Source organism: Mobula hypostoma, chromosome 7 (genome assembly GCF_963921235.1).
Source record: "Mobula hypostoma chromosome 7, sMobHyp1.1, whole genome shotgun sequence".
Taxonomy (NCBI): domain Eukaryota; kingdom Metazoa; phylum Chordata; class Chondrichthyes; order Myliobatiformes; family Myliobatidae; genus Mobula; species Mobula hypostoma.
Genome location: NC_086103.1, coordinates 10,310,811 through 10,329,079, shown reverse-complemented (window position 1 = coordinate 10,329,079; position 18,269 = coordinate 10,310,811). Strand labels below are relative to the sequence as shown.

At 43.7% G+C, this 18,269-nt stretch overlaps 1 protein-coding gene across 1 annotated transcript in view; it reads left to right on the top strand.

Annotated features, from left to right (window-relative positions):
• LOC134349877 (protocadherin Fat 3-like) overlaps positions 1-18,269 on the top strand; it is a 146,019-nt gene that overhangs the window by 113,680 nt on the left and 14,070 nt on the right. Inside the window, exon 7 of the mRNA XM_063054842.1 lies at positions 14,407-16,785. Within this exon, the coding sequence (XP_062910912.1) occupies positions 14,407-16,774 (2,368 nt within the window). The 3' untranslated portion in view covers positions 16,775-16,785. The remainder of the gene's footprint in view (positions 1-14,406; positions 16,786-18,269) is intronic.

Genomic DNA, 18,269 nt, shown 5'->3' with positions numbered 1-18,269 from the left:
GCCCGTGACTTGGGAGCTCCCCCGCTGAAAGGTAGTTCTACAGTGAATGTGTTCATCCCGGATAAACTATCGAAGCTCCGGCGATTATTACACCTTCAAGATAGAGTGTATCAGTTGCAGTGCCCAGTTTGCGGATCAGGGGTACCTGGTAAACAAGATAATGACAACTGAGGCACTTTCTGTTCAGAACTCTCGCCTTTATACCAAATGCTGAAAGCTACCAATCTCAGTTGTTTTATTATTAAGCAAACATCTGGAGAAATCGGAAGAACACAACGCCTTGGAGTCGGATCCAGCCACACAAACTTTAGTCATCTTGTTTAAAGACAACGAACAGCCAAGGCTATCGAGCACGGTTGCAATTCGCACTACAGATTTGCTGAATACAACTGGTACAGTCACTAGAATCGGTGATTTAGTGACAAGTGCCGAGAGAGAGAGAGAGAGAGAGAGAGAGAGAGAGAGAGAGGGGGGGGGAGAGAGAGAGAGAGAGAGAGAGAGAGAGAGAGAGAGAAGAGAGAGAGAGACAGAGAGAGAGAAGAGACAGAGAGACAGAGAGTCAGACAGAGAGAGAGAGAGACAGAGAGAGAGAAGAGAGAGATAAAGAGAGAGGAGAGAGAGAGAGAGAGAGAGAGAGAGAGCGCGAGAGAGAGAGAGAGAGAGAGAGCGAGAGAGAGAGAGTCCTTTCAAATTTTGAAATGGCAGAGCAGGTGGGAGAGGATTGGGTGGATCAAAGGGAATATCTCGGATATGATCAGTTCAGTTCCATGCATATAGCAGGGATCTGCAGTGCTGGGGTGAAAGGGAGATTTATTCTTGCTATTGATGCTGTGTACTGAACGGCTGTATGCGAGTGTTTGGGATATTCGCAGTTATAGTGAAGGGATCTGTTCTCATCTTTGATTTTACGGTATAGAAAAAGAACACTCTCCAAGCCGATTACGTCCCACTCGACCTGATTTTACACTCAAGACAATTTAAGCCTGTTCCAACAAGATTTCGTCTCCACGTCAATTTAATTGCCTGTATTCAGAATATGGAACTGCTTACATAAACACGTAGAAACACAGAGAACCTACAGCACAATGCAGGCCCTTCAGCCCATAAAACTGTGCCGAACATCTCCCTACCTTAGAAATTGTTAGGCTTACAAATAGCCCTTTAGTTTTCCAAACTCCATGTACCTATCAAAAAGTCTGTTAAAAGACCCTATCATGTCCGCCTTGGACGCGATCTGAAACATCCCGGACCTTAGCACCTGGGAGGCAAACTACCATCCGAGTTTATTTGCTGCGTCCACAGAATCGTCTGTCTGATCCCCTAACTTTCGAGTCCCCTATCGCTGCTGCCATCCTCTTCGGTTCCCTACCCTTCTGAGCCACAGGGCAGACACTGTGCCAGTGGAACGGCCACTGTCGCTTCCCACAGGTAGGCTGTTCTCCCCAACAATACTCAAACAGGACTACTTATTGTCAAGGGGTACAGCCACAGGGGTACTCTCTCGTACATGACTCTTCCCCTTCTCCTCCTGACTGTGACCCACCTGTCTGCCTCCCGTGGTCCCGATGAGACCACTTGCCTATAACTCCTTTCTATCACCTCCTCGCTCTCCCTGACCAAGCGACAATCATCGAGCTGCATCTCCAGTTCCCTAACTGGATCCCATAGGAGCTGCAGCTCGACACGGCTGGTGGGGATATCGCCGTCCGGGAGGCTGGGAGACTCGCCATAAACATCACCGAGGATCTTACATGATCTGCACGCACCGGCTGTGTGGTGAAAAAGGCACAACAGCGCCTCTTTCACCTCAGACGTTTGAAGAAGTAAGGTACGGGCTCCCAAATTCTAAGAACTCTCTAAGGGACGCAATTGAGAGCATTCTGACTGGCTAAATTACTGCCTGGCATGGGTATTGTATTTCCCTTAATCGCAGGACACTGCAGAAAGTGGTGCGTCACCCCAGCGCATCTGTAGATGTGAACTTCCCACTATTCCGTATATTTACAAAGACAGCTGTTTAAGAAATGCCCGAAGGATCTTTGGGGATCCGAGTCATCCTAACCACAAGCTGTTCCAGCTGCACTCTACCGCAGCATAAAAGACAGGACCAACAGGCTCCGGGACAGCTTTCACCAGGCCATCAGACTGCTTAACTGATGCTGATGCAACTGTATTTCTGTGTTATATTGACTATTCTGTTGTACATATTAGTTATTACAATTCACTATTAAAATTGCACATTACACATTTAGACTGAGACATAACTTAACGGTTTTTTACTCTTCTCTTATACTTTTACTCTTATATGAAGGAAGTAAATAATAAGGTCAATTCAATTAAATTCAATTTAATAATCTTGCATCTGATTCTGATTTTTATCATCAGGCAAGTCCACACTACAATAGCTAGAGGGGCTCCCACACTCTTTGAGAAACCATTGTGGATTCTTATTTCACATGATAAACTTTCATTTACCATGTGGGCAAGAATGTCTGCGTCTTCCTTAAAAGACCTTGGACATGGTCCTGCATGCTGAGCTCGTATGGCAGGTTACATCACATGGGATTCAAGGTGAGTTAATCAGATGTACACTAAATTGACTAGATGAAGGTGTCAGAAGGTGGCAACGAAGGTTCTTTATTCAGACTGAAGACCTGTTACCAGTGGTCTGCAATAGACTACAGTACTGGGTTCGTTGTTGTTTGTTATTTATATTAACGGTGTATAGATGAGTATTGCTAATGTAGTTTAAAGTTTGCCGAGAACGTAAGAATTGATAGTGCAGAGTGAAGACGTTTATCTAAGAATAGCTTAGTAGGTATAAGTAGGGCAAGAAAATGCAGATTATATTTAAGTTATACTCGCGATGTGTTGATATTCGGTCTGTTAGACTTGGTCAGGCGCTCCATAGGACGCTGTAAAACCGAGATTTGGGAGAAGATGTACATATTTCTTTGAACGACAAGGCAGAGGTAGATAGGCGGCTTGGTGGGTTTGATTTAATTAATGAGGGGACAGATTACCGGAGTATTTGGCATCAAGTTGCTGTTTTATAGTTCGTTCGTGAGACCACAGTTTGACTTATTTTTATGCACACATTCTTTGTCTCACTCTCCTTTTTGTCCCTCTGTCCCTCTGAATATACCCCTTGCCCATCCTCTGGGTCCTCCTCACCCTTGTCTTTCTTCCCGGACCTCCTGTCCCATGATCCTCCCGTATCCCTTTTGCCTATCATCTGTCCAGCTCTTGGCTCCATCCCTCCCCCTCCTGTCTTCTCCTATCATTTTGGATCTCCCCTACCCCCTCCCACTTTCAAATCCCTTACTCACTCTTCCTTCAGTTAGTCCTGACGAAGGGTCTTGGGCCTGAAACGTCGACTGTACCTCTTCCTAGAGATGCTGCCTGGCCTGCTGCGTTCACCAGCAACTCTGATGTGTGTTGCTTGAATTTCCAGCATCTGCAGAATTCCTGTTGTTCGCACAGATAATTGAATGGTCAGTGTCTTTTCCCAGGGTAGGGGTGTGTTAAATAGGAATGCACGGATTGAAGATGAAAGGGGTGAAATGTAAGAAACTGAAGGGAATTTTCAATGTAAATCATCGCTAGTGCACGGAAAGAGCTGCCAGTGGAAGTTGTACAAGGACGTGGAATTCCAATACTTGCAGGACACTTGGACGAATGCATGGATGGAAAATGTTGAGAGGGATATGGGTCAAACGCAGGCAAACGGGATCATCTCAGCTGGTAATCTTCCTCAGCATGGATGAGTTGATGGGAGGGACATATTTTCGAGCCGTGACAGCTTATAACTGCAATGCATTGAATTTGGACTTTCGAGAAACGATAAGAAAATTGAGTGTTTTGTTTGTGGAGGAAACGTGCTCAGATAGCGGGAATGGAAACGTGCTTCCGATCGTTTATCACATGTACTTAAAATCCAGTTGCACACTGCCCATTCTGAATGTGGTTCCCGCGCTTTTAAAACGAGGCCAAGGCAATAAGGCAAGATTTATGACAAACCATATCTTCCTGCTAGACATATTTCCACGTTTATAGCTCAACTTTGAATTCTATTAAGTTTGTTAACTCTTTCTTTCTGTATGTTTAACAGCTGGTTATTTTTAGCTGTCACTGATTGGGCTAAAAATGCTTCTTTTATATTTTTGTTTTGTTTGCAGAGAATAGTAATTAATCATTTACCCACCATTGGGCCTATCTGTACAAATAGCATTTAGCTGTATTTGCACCATGTTTCTCTTTGCCCCACTTATTCTCAGAGTGTGATTTTATGCGATGAGCTTGGCGTTCTTATCAGAGAACACTGATGGCAAATATCTTCGCCGAATTGGAGATGAAGTCTGATTCCTTCAATCTGTGTGAGCAGTCCGAGTTCTGTTTGGTGCACTTTCAGCTTTTGTCCGCAAATTTGAATAACACAGTTCAAACCATTTTCACCATTTTCAATTTGCTGTGTAACTTTATTTTACATAACTGAATAATTCGCCATCCATTCTTAAAATATGTTTATTTAATATAAACATTCTGTGCCGCCGATTGTTTATCACATGTATTTAAAATCCAATTCCACACTGACCATTCTGAATATGGCTTCCCGCGCTTTTCCAACGAGGGCAAAATGCATGTGAGTTATGGCAGTTCAACAAGGGTTGAATTATCATTATGCTCACGTTAAAAAAAAAATATATATATATATAATAAAGGGGTTGAATTTAGGCCTGTGACCTCCAGCAGTTACGTAACCCTTTGAGACGCCATGGAACTCATCAGGTTGCTTGAAGAGAACATGTAATCTACGTATGAGCGCACACACGCATTGGGGTCGTGGGTGAAAGTAAAATTCTGGATAGTACCTTAGACGTAGCACCATGGCCTCCGCGAACACTCCGTACGGGCAGAAGCATGCGTGAAATTGGTTATTTGTGTAAGCAAGGCATTTACACTTTAAAATATACTGCTTGTTGGGATATAATTTTATGTCTGAACCTGTAAGAGTAGCAAGAGTTGTTGTCTCATTAAGTAAGAACAGAGATCAAACTTGCATTAAGCTCCTGTGAATTCAGAAGTAACTAGCTTTCTTTTCAGCTTTCAGGTCAGGTTTCCGGAGAAACAGCATTCAAAAGAGTGTCAATGGAATGTGGAAGAAAATCAATTTTCAGTGTTCAAAATAAATTTATTATCTAAGTATGTTAACAACGTACAGTCTTGAGATTAATTTTCTTGCACGCATCCACGGAAAATCAATACAGCAAAGATCGGCAAAAACCCCATATGCAAAGGAGGACAAATCGTTCAAATATTAAAAGAGTCGCTGAAAGTGAGATTAATAAGGTGAACATAAATCCTCAAGGGGGCGCATTTGTTATAATTTCCATTTGTGATGTGCCTGGAATAACCCGTCGCTCTCCAGATACAGAGAAGATGGCAAATGTAAAAGTAATTGAAGTAATTTAACTTCGGGTATGAAGAAAGTTTTACAAACAACATGCCAAGAAAACATTCTGCCCACGTCCCTAAAGACACGGCAGCACCTATTATCTTTACGGCACACATTGTCTGATTAAAACAAAGACTTGGACTCACTTTACACCGCACACTGTCGAAGCAGTGCTGCCAGGATAATCAAGGACACGACGCACCCAGCCAACACACTTCTCGTCCCTCTTCCTTCCTGCAGAAGGCTCAGGAGCTTGAAGACTCGTACGGCCAGATTTGGGAACAGCTTCTTTCCAACTGTGATAAGGCTGCTGAACGGATCCTGACCCGGATGTAGCCATACCCTCCAAATAACCGGACCTGCCTCTCGGTTTTATTGCACCACCTTATTTTCCCTTTTCTATTTTGTATTTATGATTTATAATTTAAATGTTTAATATTTACTATCGATTTCTACTCCAGGGAGCACGAGGAGCAGAATCAAATATCGTTGTAACGATTATACGCTCTAGTATCAATTGTTTGGCGACAATGAAGTATAAAATAAATTGAAGTAAAATAATTGAATACTATAGTGATATGATAGTGAACCGTTACGAAAGTTTTTAAGAAGCCCTTTGATAAACTTCAAATAAAAGGGCGGATTGGCAAAATTTTAATGCATTACGTCACTCTATTCGACACCTTCGTAAAACATCGGTGAATTTAACTTCCCTAAAATTGATTGGCACCTGATTAGTTCCAAGGTTACTTGGATAGGTTAGGTGAGTGGGCAAATTTATGAAAGATACAATTTAATGTGGATAAATGTGAGGTTGTGCACTTTGGTGGCATAAACAGGAAAACTGATTATTATTTGAATGGTGGCCGATTAGGAAAAGGGAAGGTGCAACGAGACCTGGGTGTCATTATACACGAGTCATTGAAAGTGGGCAGTAAGGTACAGCAGGCGGTGGAAAAGGCGAATGGTATGCTGGCATTCATAACAAGAGGATTCGAGTACAGGAGCAGGGAGGTACTACTGCAGTTGTACAAGGCCTTGGTGAGACGACACCTGGAGTATTGTGTGCAGTTTTGGTCCCCTAATCTGAGGAAAGACATCCTTGCCATTGAAGGAGTACAAAGAAGGTTCACCAGGTTGATTCCTGGGATGGCGGGACTTTCATATGATGAAAGACTGGATCGACTAGGCTTATACTCTCTGGAATTTAGAAGATTGAGGGGGGATCTAATTGAAACGTATAAAATCCTAAAGGGATGGACAGGCTAGATGCAGGAAGATTGTTCCCGATGTTGGGGAAGTCCAGAACGAGGGGTCACAGTTTGAGGATAAAGGGGAAGCCTATTAGGACCGAGATTAGGAAAAACTTCTTCACACAGAGAGTAGTGAATCTGTTCAATTCTCTGCCACAGGAAACAGTTGAGGCCAGTTCATTGGCTATATTTAAGAGGGAGTTAGATATGGCCCTTGTGGCTACAGGGGTCAGGGGGTATGGAGGGAAGGCTGATACAGGGTTCTGAGTTGGATATTCAGCCATGATCATACTGAATGCCGGTGCAGGCTCGAAGGGCCGAATGGCCTATTCCTGCACCTATTTTCCATGTTTCTATGTTTCTATACAGATGAGGGTAGTGAAGTGGATGCAATCTATACGGATTTTAGTAAGGCATTTGACAAGGATCCACACGGTAGTCTTATTCAGAAATTCAGAAGGCATGGGATCCGGGGAAGTTTTGCCAGCTGGATTCACAATTGGCTTGCCTGCAGAAGGCAGAGGGTCGTAATGGAGGTAGTACATTCAGAATGGAGGTTTGTGACTAGTGGTGTACTACAAGGATCAGTCCTGGGACCTCTACTTTCCGTGATTTTTATTAACGACCTGGAATGTGGGAGTAGTGAGTCGAAGGGTGGGTTGGAAAGTTTGCAGACGACACAAGGATTGGTGGTGTTGTGGATAGTGTAGAGGATTGTCGAAGATTGCAGGGAGATATTGATATGATGCAGAAGTGGGCTGAGAAGTGGAAGATGGAGTTCAACTCGGAGAAGTGTAAGGTGGTGCACGTTGGATGCACGAACTCCAAGACAGGGAACAAAGTAAGTGGCAGGAAACGTGGTAGTTCGGAGGAGCAGAGGGATCTGGGAATACATGTACCCAGATTCCTGAAAGTTGCCTCACAGGTAGATAGGGTAGTAAGAACGCTTATGGAGTGTTAGGTGCATAAGTCGAGGGATTGAGTTTAAGAGTCGCGAGGTAATGATGCAGCTCTATAAAACTCCGGTTAGGCCACACTTGGAGTATTGTGTCCAGTTCTGGTCGCCTCACTATAGGGAGGATGTGGACTTATTTGAAAGGGTAGAGAGGAAATTTACCAGGATGCTGCCTGGTTTAGAGCGTATACATTATGATCAGAGATTAAGAGAGCTAGGGCTTTACTCTTTGGAGAGAAGGACGATGAGAGGACACATGATAGAGGATAAAATTCCTGAAAGATTATCCGAATTTTTGGCAGAAGGTAAAATATATTTCTAAAAGAGAAATCACAAACGATAGGTTAAAACATCATCCTATTACTTATGGGTTTAAATTTGTAACATCATGTATCTCGCAACTGAAAATGCAATAAGGGTATGAAAGTATGCAAAGAAAAACTGATAATATACTCTGCAATTATAAATGAAGCCCACAGGAAAAATACGCCAGTCGTCTATTTTGTTACGTGGATTACCAAAAAGCATTTGAAACTGTACACACATAAGGTTAATTGAAGTTTCTAATATATATAGATATAAACAATCCTCAATTATTGTGAAATTTCTACTACATCTGATGAAGCACTGGCGTGCGTTAATCTCCCTGTCGATGGACAACCAAAAATGAACAGGCAACTTTATTAAAATAAACCGAGGCGGTTTTTTTTCAGGCCGATCGATACCGTTTTGTCTAGTTTTCAACCCGCTCTGTAATTTACAAATTAGGACGAAAATAGGTTATCTAATCAGGAATCAACCAAACTTAGTTAGATAAAAAAACATAGACTACCTACAGCACAACACAGGCCCTTCGGACCACAATGCTGTGCCAAACACGTAGTTACTTAGAAATTACCTTAGGTTACCCATAGCCGCAGGTCATTCCACGTAATCACCACTCTCTGCGTAAAAAACTTTCCCCTGACATCTACTCTGTACCTTTCTTCCAAGCACCTTGAAACTATATTCTGTCGTTTTAGCTATTTCAGCCCTGGGATAAAAGCCTCGAAATACGAACACAATTAATGCCTCTCATCATCTTATACACCTCTATCAGGTCATGCCTCATCCTCCGTCGTTCCATGGAGAAACGGCTGAGTTCATCAACCTGTTCTCATAAGGCATGCTCCTGAATCCAGACAACAACCTTGTAAATTTGCTCTGCATCCTTTCTAGATTTTCAATATCCTTCTGGTAGTGAGGTGACCAGAACTGAGCACAGTACTCCAAGTGGAGTCTGACCAGGGTCCTAGATAGGCTGTAACATTACATCTCTGATATTAAGCTCAATCCCACGATTCATGAAAGTCAATGCACCGTATGCCTTCTTAACCACAGAGTCAACCTGCTCAGCTGCTTTAAGTATCCAATGGACTCGGAACTCAAGATGCTTCTAATCCTCCACACTGCAAGAGTCTTACCATTAATACGATAATCGGCCATCATATTTGACCAACCAAAAAGAATTACCTTACACTGATCTGGGTTGAACTCCATCGGCCACTTCCCAGCCCAGTTTTTCAGCTAACCAATATCCCGCTGTTACCTCTGACAGCCCTCCAGACTGTCCGCAACAGCCCCAATCATTGTATCATCAGCAAATATACTAATCCGTCCCTCCACTTCCTCATCCAGGTCATTTATAAAAATCACGGCGAGAAGGAAACCAGAACAGATCCCTGAGGATCAGCACTGGTCACCGACCTCCATGCAGAATATGACCCGTCCACAACTACACTTTGGCTTCTGTGAGTAAGCCAATTCCTGATCGACAAAGCAATGACCCCTTCGATCCCATGCCCCCTTACTTTCTCAATGAGCCTTTGATGGGGTACCTTATCAAATGCCTTGCTGAAACCATATACACTACACCTACTGCTCTACCTACATCAATTTATTCTGTCTCCTTCTCAAAAAAATCGATCTTGCTCGTAAGATACTATCTGCCTTTGACAGTGCCATGCTGACTATTCCTAATCATACTATGCCTCTCCAAATGTTCATAAATCCTAACTCTCAGAATCATTTCCAACAACTTACCAGCCATCGAAGTAAGACTCACCGGTCTATAATTTCTACTCCCTTTCCTGAATAAGGGAACAACATTTACAAACCTCCAATCCTCCGGAAGCTCTCCTGTCCCCATTGATAAAGCAAATATCATTGCCAGACGTTGAGCAATCTCCACCCTCGCCTCCCACAGTAGCTTGGGTAACATCTGATCCGGTCCCGGAAATTTATCTAACCTGATAGTTTCCAAAAACGCCAGCACATCCTCTTTCTTAATATCTGTATACTCAAGCATTTCAGTCTGCTGTAAGTCATCCCCACAATCGCCAAGATCATTTTCCGCAGTTAATACCGAAGAAAAATATTCAGTAAGTACCTCTGCTATCTTCTCCGGTTCCATACACACTTTTTCACTGTCACACTTGATGGTCCTACTCTCTCACCTCTTATCCTCTTCACATACTTATAGAATGTCTTGGGGATTTCCTTAATCCTGCTCGCCAAGGCTTTCTTATGACTCCTTCTGGCTCTCCTAATTTCACTTTAAGCTCCTTCCGGCGAGCATTTTAATCTTCTGGAGCACTATCATTACCTGGTTTTTTGAAACTTTCGAAAGCTTTACTTTTATTCTTGACTAGATTTGCAACAGCCTTTGTACACCATGGTTCGTGCACTCTAAAATCATTTCCCTGTCCCATTGGTACGTACCTACGCAGAACGCCACATAAATATCCCCTGAACTTTTCTGTCGTACATTTCCCAGAGAACATCTGTTCCCAATTTATGCATCCAAGTTCCTGCCTCATAGCTCCATATTTCCCTTTACTCCAAGTAAACACTTTGCTGACTTATCCGTTCCTGTCCTTCTCTAATGCTATGGTAAAGGAGAAAGAATTGTGATCACTATCTCCAAAATTCTCTCCACTAAGAGACCTGACAACTGACCAGGTTGATTTCCCAATACTATAACAAGTACAGCCTATCCCCTTGTAGGCCTCTCTACGTATTGTGTCAGGAAACCTTCCTGAACACACCTAACAAACTCTACCCCATCTAAACCCCTTGCTCAACGGATGCCACTCGATATTTGGGAAATTAAAATCTCCTACCACGAAAACCCTGTTATTATTACACCTTTGCAGAATCCATCTCCCTATCTTCTCCTCGATGTCCCTGTTACTATTGAGTGGTCAATAAAAAAAAACACCTAGTAGAGTTATTGACCCCTTTCTGTTTCTAACTTACACCCACAGAGAATCAGTCGACGATCCCGCCGTAAATTCATCCTTTTATGGAGCCGTGACGTTTTCTCTGAACAGCAGTGCCACGCCCCACCGCTTTTGCGTCCCTCGCTGTCCTTTCCGAAACATTTAAAGCCTGGCACTCGAAGTAACCATTCCTGCCCCTGAGCCATCTACCTCTCTGTAATGGCCACAACATCATAGTTCCAAGTACTTATCCGCGGTCTAAGCTCATCCGCTTTGTCGATAATACTCCTTGCATTAAAATAAACACATCTGAAACCATCTGAGCACGTCCCTTCTCTATCACCTGCCTATCCTCCCTCTCGCACTGTTTCCTAGCTTTCACTATTTGTGAGCCAACATTCTCTTCCTTCCTCAGTTCAGTGCCGTTCCTACCCTCCAGCAATTCCAGTTTAAACCATCCCCAATAGCTGTTGCAAAACTCCCCGCCCGGATATTGCTCCCTTTGGGATTCACGTGTAAACCGTCCTTTTGGTGCATGTCAAACCTGCCCCAGAAGAGGTCCCAATAACCCAGAAATCTAAATCCCTGCCCTCTGCTCCAATATCTCGGCCACGTATTTATCCTCCGCCGTATTCTATTCCTAGTCACTGTCACGTGGCACAGGCAGTAATCGCGAGATTACTGCTTCTGTGATCCTGCTTCGCAACTTCCTCCTAATTCCCTGTAGTCGGTTTTCAGGAACTCATCCCTTTTCCTACCTATATCTTTCGTATCAATATTTACCACGACCCCTGGCTGTTCTCCTTCTCGCTTCAGGTTATCGTGGACGCGATCAGTAACATCCCGGACCCTGGCTCCTGGGAGGCAAACTGACATCCGTGTTCATTTCCTGCGTCCGCAGAATCGCCTGTCTGACCCCCTAACTATAGAGTCCCCTATCAATGCTGCCATTACTTCCTTTCCCTACCCTACTGAGCCACAGGGACAGACTGTGCGCCAAAGGCGCGGCCACTGTTGTTTCCCCCAGGTAGGCCATCTCCTCCAACAATACTCAAACAGGAGCACTTATTGTTAAAGGGGACAGCCACAGGGGTACACGCTAGTATCTGCCTCTTGCCCTTCCCTCTCCTGACTGCTACCCACTTATCTGTCTCCCGAGGCCGCGCTGTGACTATGTGTCTATAGCTCATCTCTATCACCTCGACACTTTCCCTGACCAGGCGAAGGTCATCGATCTGCATCTCCTGTTCCCTAACCCGGTCCCTAAGGAGCAGCAGCTCGACGCACCAGGCGCAGATGTGGCCGTCCGGGAGGTTGGGAGTCTCCCGAACTTCCCACATCTGACACCCAGCACAGAACACCGGCCTCACACATATACCTCCTGTCTACATTCTACACAATTAACCTACCTCGCCTCGACCCGTTGTCGCCGAAGTCCCGTTGAGCCAAAGCTTTCCTACTCTGTCTCCCTCTACTCTAGAAAGTTGTCTGTATAAGGCTCTCTCCTTTTAATATCTTCCCGCTGTTCTCACTGGCTGAAGTCCACGCACTTGCGCTGACGTGCCTCGATCAAACCGCCGAAGAAATAACCGTCTCCTTTTAAACTCTCCTCGCTGTTTTCACTGCCTAAAGTCCATATGCTTGCAGCTGTGCCCCGATCAAACCACTGAAGAAATAACTTACAAGGATGTTGCCTGGATTGTTGAACATGGCTTATGAGAATAGGTTGACTGAACTTTGCCTTTTCTTCTTGGAGCGACGAAGGATGAGGGGTGATGTGATAGAGGTGTATAAGATGATGAGAGGCATCGATCGTGTGGATAGTCAGAGACATTTTCCAAGGGCTGAATTGGTTATCACGAGAGGGCTCAGTTTTGAGGTGCTTGGAAGTACGTACAGAGGAGATGTCAGGAGTAAGACTTTTAAGTAGAGAATGGTGAGTGCGTGGAATGGGCTGCCGGCGATGGTGGTGGAGAAGTACACGGTAGGGTCTTTTAAGAGACTTCTGGATAGGTACACGGAGCTTAGAAAAATAGTGGGCTATGGGTAACCCTTGGTGATTTCTATAGTAAGTACTTGTTTGGCACAGCAAACAAGTGGGCTGAAGGGCCTGTATTGTGCTGTAGTCTTTCTATGGTTCTATGGTTCTATGAAGCAGAAGCGAGAGGTTAACGATCTCATGTACATTCCAGCCAGCTGATGAAAAACAGGTGTTTAGTACTTTGCCAGGTACTGCGACTACTCTGGATGCTATTCATGGGTTCACCCTCGAAGTAAACAACTAGGCTTATACAGCAGTATTTGTGTAAATCTCCAGAAAGCCACAAAACTGAACAACAACATAACAGTACGAAGCTTCCAAGCCTTTGAGAAATAAATGTGCTTGGATATGCCTGTACCTCTTGTTTTAACATCTTGAGCTGAGAAAAAAAAAACTACAAACTCGAGTTGCACATATAAGGACTTATATGCAGATTTCATTTTGTTACTACTGTTAACTATATGATTTTTAGACTCCAGCTCCTTTGTTACCAAGTAGTATTTTTCCTATATAACACTGGACAGCAATTTTTTTCACAAGTGCTAATTCTTCAGAATTTATTTGTTTTATGTTAGACCGATTGATGCTAAACATCATCAAAATGTTCATACTTCTTTTATCACATGGGAATTTACAGAAATAATGTGTATTGCATAACGATGCTGGCGGTTTGCCATAGTTCAACTGAGATAAATTCCATAAGGTACGCCCCAAAATATTCAAGAAGAAAATCCTTGTTGTCCAGTGCAATATATATTGAACAATATTATTAGTCTGGGAGAGTGGAATGCCCCAATGCAATGGCTTTCCCTCTTAAAAGAAACACCTTTCTGCGCAGTTTCTTCCTGCAGTTCACATTACAGTGCAATTGCACCAATCTGTCATGGTGGGATACGAGGGACAACAAACGATTAAACTCATTGGATCATATAAATGCTGATGCGTCTTATCTCTTCCCCATTGCACTATGAGTGAATGCGAATGTTGTGCTAAATTGAAGACCAAAATGCTATCTTAATGATGGTGTCATGACTAACGGAGATATCTGCTGGAAATAATACTAAATGGATCATCTTCTCAACAACTGCATTTTATGGTTGTACAATATTAAATATTTAGGACAACAATACTGCTTTAAGAGCAGCCGTTGTAATTGTCGAAAAGAACTGGTTGTGTCGCTGTCTACCAATGAGAAGCTCCAATACACTGATAGATCCATTGCCCCTCCTTCATTTGGAATAAAAGGACAGAGTCGACTGAAAACACGATCCTTACGTGCGTTTTAACTATGGAGTCAGGATGATGCAGAAAAATCTCCTGTCTGTATAGATTCGGTCCTTATCTGCATGTGTCAGCATTTTGTCGTTCAAACGGTCGAGCCGATAAATCGAAGCCTGGTTTCGCAAATTAACTGCATACGGAACAATGGCCTGTTGTCGGAGGTTAAACCTCGCTCTAATTGCTTCCATTTTTATCTTGTGTGCCCTGGAGAAGATTTCCGGGCAAATTAGTTACTCTATTCAGGAGGAAATGGAAGAAGCAACATTTGTTGGGAATATCGCTGAAGATTTGGGATTGAATATACAGCAATTAGCAGCTCGTAAATTCCGACTGAGCGCTGATGACGGAGGGCGGTATCTGAAGGTCAGTTTGGATAATGGGGTTTTGTCTATTCGTGAAAGAATCGACCGGGAACGTCTTTGTGGGCAAACAGATAGGTGTACGATGCCCTTTGAAATAATACTGGAAAATCCGTTGGAGGTACTTCACGGGGAGCTGATGATTCTTGATGCGAATGACAATTCACCCACTTTCCGGGATAGTAGTCTTCCGTTGGAGATATCTGAAGCCATTCCTACCGGAGCACGCTTCCGTCTCGAGAGGGCCGAAGACCCCGATATCGGAAAAAATACTGTCGTTGACTACGCAATCAGTTCGAGTGAGTACTTTAGTCTAAAATCACGGAGAACCGAGGGGGGTATTGTAATTGCCGAATTACTGTTAGAGAAATCTTTGGATCGGGAACTGCAGTCATCTTTTCAGCTTGTGCTTACGGCGATGGACGGTGGGACCCCTCAGAGATCGGGTACAGCTCAGATACTCATTACTGTACTAGACTTCAATGATAATCTACCTGTATTCGAGCATGATATTTACCGGAGTAGCATAAGGGAAAATACTCCTCGAGGTACATTAGTGATGAAAGTTAAGGCAAATGATTTGGACGAAGGGCTGAATGCAGAGCTGACATATTCCTTCAGTGGACTTACCTCACAACGGGTGCAGGGTGTTTTCAGTTTGATCCCAGAAACTGGAGAGATTGTAATTGAAGGGCCTCTAGATTTTGAAGAAACAAACAGCTACTCACTAGATATTCAAGCTGTTGATCACGGGTCTCCTGCGAATACAGGACACGCCAATGTCCAGATTAAAATTATTGACCTGAATGACAACACACCCGAAATAAAACTGACATCACTGACTAACCAAATCCCGGAAAATGCCCCAGCGGGAACTTTTATAACATTAATCAATGTTATTGATCGTGATTCTGGACAGAACGGTCAAGTGCGCTGCGAGATACAAAAGAACATACCTTTTATGCTGCAAACATCATCAAATCATTATAAGTTAGTTACACGGGAAAGATTGGACCGTGAATCGGTGTCTGGGTATGCAATTCATTTTTCAGCCTGGGATTTGGGGTCACCTTGCCTGTCAACAAGCACAATCATCCATATTGTAGTTACTGATGTAAATGATAACGCCCCACGATTTTCTGAACTATCCTACAACGTATATGTGGCTGAAAATAATTCTCCTGGCGCATCCATTTTCACAGTGTCTGCGTCCGATCCTGATCTGGGGCAGAATTCATCTGTTTCATATTCCATTCTGGACGATCATTTCCAAAATCTACCAGTGTCCTCATATCTCAGCGTTAACTCCATGAACGGCACCATTTACGCCTTGCGCTCTTTTGACTATGAGGAATTCAAAACATTTCAGATCCATGTTCAAGCCCGTGACGCTGGGGTTCCCTCACTGAGCAGCAGCGCTACAGTGAATGTGATTATTCTGGATCAAAATGACAACGCTCCGGTAATCATTTCACATTCAGCAGAGAGTGGATCGACAGCCGCGGAGATCATTCCTCTGTCAGCGGGTCAGGGGTATTTCGTCACCAGAATTATGGCTACAGATGTAGATTCTGGTCAGAACGCCAGGCTCTTTTACCAAATGGTGAAAGCTACTGACCCAAACTTGTTTACCATTGGTCAAACGTCCGGGGAAATCAGAACAACGCGCAAAATCATGGAGGGTGATCTTTCCACACAAACGTTGGTCATCATGGTGAAAGACAACGGGCAGCCAAACCTATCCAGCACGGTTACCCTTCACATCACAATTTTGCAGAATAGCACCGAAACTCTCCCCGAAAGCAGTAATTCAGTGAACACTTCCGAATATTTTTCTGATCTAAATCTTCATTTATTGATTATTTTCAGCTGCACTTCCATTGTCTTCCTTCTAATTGTCATTGTGTTGATCGGGATCAAGTGTAAACAGGACAGAAATAACCCCCAAGAGTACATGTCCCCCACTTACTGTTACAAACGTGGAGACATGCTGGACACGTGTAATCGAAGATCTGCAATGGAGGAAACTTTACGTTATCCCGGTACTGAGCAGTTAGTCCGTATGCCAGGACTGCCTCAGTACTCAGTCCATCTTTCTCCAGAATCGGCGCAAAGCGACTTCCTTTTCTTGAAGCCATGCGGCCCTCCCACCTCTCAGAATCAATCCTAAATTAGAGATGGGTAAGATCAACGCATGCCTAGTTTAATGTGATTATTTTTGTTTATATTTTGGGTTGTGGTACAGTGGGGTAAAGTATTTAAGAACATATAGGTCAAATATAATGGCAGAACATAGCAATACTGGTAAGATTCTTGGCAGTGTGGAGGATCAGAGGGATCTTGGGGTCCGAATCCATAGGACACTCAAAGCTTCTACACAGGTTGACTGTGGTTACTACGGAGCATTGGCCTTCATGAATCGTGGATTGAGTTTAAGAGCCGAGAGGTAATGGTGCAGCTGTATAGGATCCTGGTCGGACCCCACTTGGAGTACTGTGCTCAGTTCTGGTCGCCTCACTACAGGAAGGTCGTGGAAACCATAGAAAGGGTGCAGAGGAGATTTGCAAGGATGTTGCCTGGATCGGGGAGCATGCCTTATGCGAATAGGTTGAGTGAACTCGGCCTTTTCTCCTTGGAGCGACGGAGAGTGACAAGGTACCTGATAGAGGTTTATAAGATGATGAGAGGCATCGATAGTGTGGATAGTCAGAGGCTTTTTTACAGGGCTGAAATGGTTGCAACAAGAGGACCGAGGTTTAAGGTGCTGGGGAGTAGGTACAGAGGAGAGGTCAAGGGTGAAGGTCTTACTCAGGGAGTGGTGAGTGCGTGAAATGGGCTGCCGGCAACAGTGGTGGCAGGCGGATATGATAGGGTCTTTTAAAAGTCTTTTAGATGGGTACATTGAGCTTGGTAAAATAGAGGGCTATAGGTAAGCCTAGTAATTTCCAAATAGGGACATGTTCGTCACAACTCCGTGGGCCGAAGGGCCTGTATGGTGCTGTACGTTTTCTATGTTTCCATGTTTCTAGCACATGCTGAGTGCGTGCAGAATATTGTTTTCATTTGACAACCCACATCTCTATTCTGCTTCCGTTTTTATTCTGCGATTTGGTATACCTTCATCAGGAATTCATTTCAAAGTAGTAACGAATTTTTAGCATCTTATTTTTCCAATACGACCACTTTAAGTACACATAACAATCAGATACACCATACATTTTTACGCAACATATTCAATAGCAACCCATTTGTGAGCGCCATTCAGACACAGGTAATAAGATCCTCTTCAGGGTTAACATATACCACTCTCAGGTGCTTAGATTGTGGTTACTGGATATTTTATTTTTGACCACCATAACAATTAGATCCCTCTTCACAAGGGTGCAAGCATGATTTCACTAAGGAAATATGTTAGAACGTAGAAAACCTACAGCACAATACAGGCCTTCGGCCAACAAAGCTGTGCTGAACACATCCTTATCTTACAACTCTACCTCGGCTTACCCATAACAGATTATTTTGCTAAGCTCCGTGAACCAATCCAATAAGTTCTTAAAATACCTTAGCGTTTCTACCTCCAGCACCGCCGCCGACTGCCTATTCTAACGTACTCACCACTCTCTGCGGAAAAAAAACAATTACCCCTGACATCTCTGTACCTGCTT